Genomic DNA, 4,185 nt, shown 5'->3' with positions numbered 1-4,185 from the left:
ATTATAAACATTAAAGGAAGGCTTAAGAAGATAGCAAGAGTTCAAAATAACATGGATGAATGCTTTAGATTTACTTATAAGAACTGTCAACATTTCTGTCAGGGAGTCACTGAGTTAATGTGCAATTTCATAGTATAGAAAAATGGTAATGGGGTCAATGAATATAACACAATAAGAAAAAAGGACAAATCAGAGGTATGGGCACATTTTACTCCTCAGGAGCACAGCTTAAATGTGGCTACATAGGCATTTAGAATGGTCATTCTCAAATCCCTGTCAATCGGTGGCAGCATAACAAAGCAGATTCACCAAAAATGAGAATTTGGCCCAGTGCATTTTAACATCCATAAGGTCTCCCAAAGCTGAAGTGAAAATGAAGGAGTCTTTGGCACCCACGGCAGAGATTCCCTTCACAATAGGACAACCATCTTTCTATTGCAGCTGCAAGTGAAAGAAAGCCTCACATACCATCAGGCAGAGGCTTTGGAGTGTTCCTCAGTGAATAAATCAGTAGTATATAGAATGCAGCCCATAAAAATTAAACCTCAGTTTTACAATGTAACATAGAGAGGTTCTTCAAAATTGTATGTGGAAGATTTTTTCCTACATAAATGGCAAGTAGCTGCAAGAAAGAGAATTAGAAAGAAAGGACACAAGACTGTAAAAACAGAGCCTGTTGGGTATTGGCCCTTCAATATTACAAAAAGAACTTTGTGAAGTCATTACCATGTATTCATCTGCAGAACAGGATGCATTAGCATTATCTCAGCACCTTCCCCAGCGAACTAACACAAAGGAAAACTAAACATGCTTAAGCTACTGCACTACAAATATTTCTCTATTGGCTTCCATTTTCTACAGGGAGAAATTGACTTAAGTTAGTCATTATGATCAGTATGCTATATAATATTGCCTCTTTGAAGATTCTTTTAACCTGTGGAAAGCAGAAAGAAACCCTATACACATTGATTTTATACATTACTGTATCGACACAGCATTTTTAACCACCAGGAATAATGCACCTTAGGATTCATCTGCCTCGTATTATTAAACTTTCAGGCTGGCTGTGAACTTTACATTGATTCTCTCCTGAACCCAAGAGCTGTCCCCCAGCTACAGATGAATCTTGATCCATGGTGCATTCCCTTAGCAGTAGATTTTATTGTGAGTCCATCTCTCCTCTTTAACAGGTTCCATGTCTCCTGGAAAGCCCCTGCTCCAATACCCCACATCCCACCCTCCCAACCCTGTCCTATATTTCCATACCCATTTGCGCATTCTGGATCTGGATTCTCCCATTTTTTGAAGAGTCATACAAATGGCGTCATCACAGCAGAGGAATGGCGCAGTCCCTGGATGGCAGCGTAGGGCCCCTGCTGAAAGTAGTGATGGTATCTTGGCATGTGGAATGAAGGGAACGTAGGGCCACTCCCTTGCATGGAGCTGGCGATGGCCGATGGGGTCAGAGGCATCCCCAGCCGGCTATATGGTGGCAGAGAACCCTGTATGGGGTGAGGAATGGGTGTTGCTATGGACGCTGTGCTGGTGCCAAGAGCAGTCAGGGACTGTGGGTGCTGAAACCCAGGAAAATTGGAAGAAGATGATACCCAGGAGCTGAGAGACAAATTGTCAGATGTTGTAAAGGCTGATCCTGTAAGGAAAAACACTCATTAGACTGGAAACGCTATTTCAGTGTGCAGATCAAGAATGAAATTATCTGTAAAGATCGATTTATTTTCAAAAATATTTAACAGATCTGCAGTTTGAAAAGACAAACACATAGAAGATTTGCCATGGGGCAAATCTACCTTTCTAAGAAGATATTATTTATGCTCTACATGGAAGATAGAATTTACTTATGGGAAAAAGTAAACTCGTTTTATGGCCCACATACTCCCACGGAGTGGCCATGACATTAATACCCTGCCTGCAGGTAATGACCTGATCCCCTTAAAAGGAGCTCCAAATATCTGACATTTGTCCTAACCTCTGCAGCATTTCCATACGAAAGGAAACTACCTGGCTTCCAAAACCGTTGTGAGAACCCACAAGAGTAAGTTTTCCCACATTACAGCATTCAGAGGTTTAGACAAGAGTTGATGTTCAATTTTCTGACTGTATCTATTAACAGTTGACTCTTGAACAATGCAGGTTTGAACTGCTTAGGTCCACTTATACACATATACTTTTCAATAAAAGTTACACTGAGCGTGCCCACCTCTCCTGTCTCCCCTTCCACCTCCTCCACCTCTTCCACCTCTGCCACCCCTGAGACAGCAAGAACAAATCCTCCTCTTCCTCAGCTTTCTCAATGTGAAGATGATGAGGATGAAGACCTTTATGATGATCCACTTCCACTTAAGAGTAAATATATTTTCTCTTCCTTATGATTTTCTTAATAACTCTCTTAATAACATTTTCTTTACAATTTCTAACATTAAGAATTTCTTAATATTTTCTTTTCTCTAGCTTACTTTATTATAAGAATATAGTATATAATACAAATAATACATAAAATATGTGTTAATTGACTGTTTATGTTATAGGTAAGGCTCTAATAACAGTAGGCTATTATTAGTTTTAGGGGAGTCAAAAGTTATATGACGGGTTATATGAAATATCCTAGGTTTTCACTGATTATGTTATTTCATGTTACGGAATACATGAGGGCTGTCCCCATAAGAACATTCCTGTTCCCAGGATGGGGCACCTCAAGCCTCTTTTCTCTGGACTTCCTTCCCAGATGCAGGCGGCTGCTCCCTGAACCTTTGCAACAGAGAAACTTTGTTCAGCTCCTGCTGTCACCATTGGGGCCACTGCTTCTGCATAATGCCCTTCTCTTGGACAATCCTCTTTTAAAAGTGTTTTCTATTTTGGTCTGTGATCTTAATAAACTATTCCTGACATAGATAGAATACATACATCCCCTGATTTTCAGATTATAAAACAGGTTCAGAAAGACTAAGAGACTGCCCCCGAAGTTCAACAGCTCTTTCATAATAAATTGCAGAAAAGAAACTCCTGACCCCTGACTCAAAGGCTCAATGTCCTTTCACTAAAAAAACCACACCACAGGAACCTTCAGGCAGCACAACTGCTTATGACTGAAAGGTGAAATAATGAAATGTGCGAGGCTCAGTGTCAGGGGCTGTCCCTTCCTGAAGAGGCTCCTGCAATCCTTTCTGGGCAGTATGTATACTGAGGACGAGACGTCTCATCAACTGCCTGCCCCCTTCTCCTTCATGTGCTGTACCTCAACAAATCCACAGCCTCAGAAGCCGTCTTACCTCGATTTGGGGTTGTCTGACTCTCATCCCCCAAGACATCCTCTTCTCCTCCATAGGTGCGGATGGGTGAGCGGGCATAGGAATGCTTTTGGATCAGGCTCTCCACACTTTCCCTATGTTACAGAGTGACAAATCACAAGTTAACTAAAAAGTTAGGGACTCAGAGATGGAGAGGGATCTTAAAGGTAATTTGCTAGTCAGTAAAACCTTTTTCTTAGCCAAAACGCAACTGCTTCAGGGAAGGACGACAATCAAAACACATGCATTTATTCTGCTATAAAGTGACTTCTCAGAGACAGATCTCAGGTGTGTAAACATAAGCAAACGTGACTGGATAGGATAAGGAAAATCCCCTGAAATTCTACAAAATGAAGGACAAAGAGGTGAACAAGTAGCAATGAAACCTGACCACAGGAATATGGAATTTAATGATGTGAAAAATAATGAGTGAATGAATTTGCTACGAAGAGCTGCAATGAATTTTCTTACTGACTTCATCAGCTAACAAATACAAAACAAATACCTAACTGATATGAACCGTACTGATTCAACATCTGATGAAATGTTGGTAGGAAGTTCAAAGTATCAGTGGTCATAAAAAGACTTAATGTTCACCAATAAGCCAAACAAATTTATAGAGTATATGACAATATGGGTAGTTTGGGTAATGAACACTTTAAGATGCTTGTTGCTTTAAGACTGAAAACTAAAGAGAACCTATGAAGGAAATGCAAATGGCCATTAAGAAATTTAGGCCCCCAGATAAATTGGCATGTTGGCTTTATAGATGGTCTTCCTCTTGCAACACAGTCTATAAATCAAAGAGTGAGGTTAATTTTAAAAATAAAAATTTTAGTTTTGGGAAGTCTAAGCTGCTGCTAGTTTTCTTAAAAGCCAG

At 40.1% G+C, this 4,185-nt stretch overlaps 1 protein-coding gene across 1 annotated transcript in view; it reads right to left on the bottom strand.

The window, feature by feature from the left end:
• Positions 1–1,310: 1,310 nt before the first annotated feature.
• TBX20 (T-box 20) overlaps positions 1,311–4,185 on the bottom strand; it is a 65,686-nt gene continuing 62,811 nt past the window's right edge. The window contains exons 7-8 of the mRNA XM_012638771.1: positions 3,288–3,400; positions 1,311–1,651 (exon numbers count right to left, since the gene is read on the bottom strand). Of these exons, the coding sequence (XP_012494225.1) occupies positions 1,311–1,651; positions 3,288–3,400 (454 nt within the window). The remainder of the gene's footprint in view (positions 1,652–3,287; positions 3,401–4,185) is intronic.

Source organism: Propithecus coquereli, unplaced genomic scaffold, assembly GCF_000956105.1.
Source record: "Propithecus coquereli isolate 6110/MARCELLA unplaced genomic scaffold, Pcoq_1.0 Scaffold134, whole genome shotgun sequence".
Taxonomy (NCBI): domain Eukaryota; kingdom Metazoa; phylum Chordata; class Mammalia; order Primates; family Indriidae; genus Propithecus; species Propithecus coquereli.
This window is presented reverse-complemented; position numbering and strand designations above follow the sequence as displayed.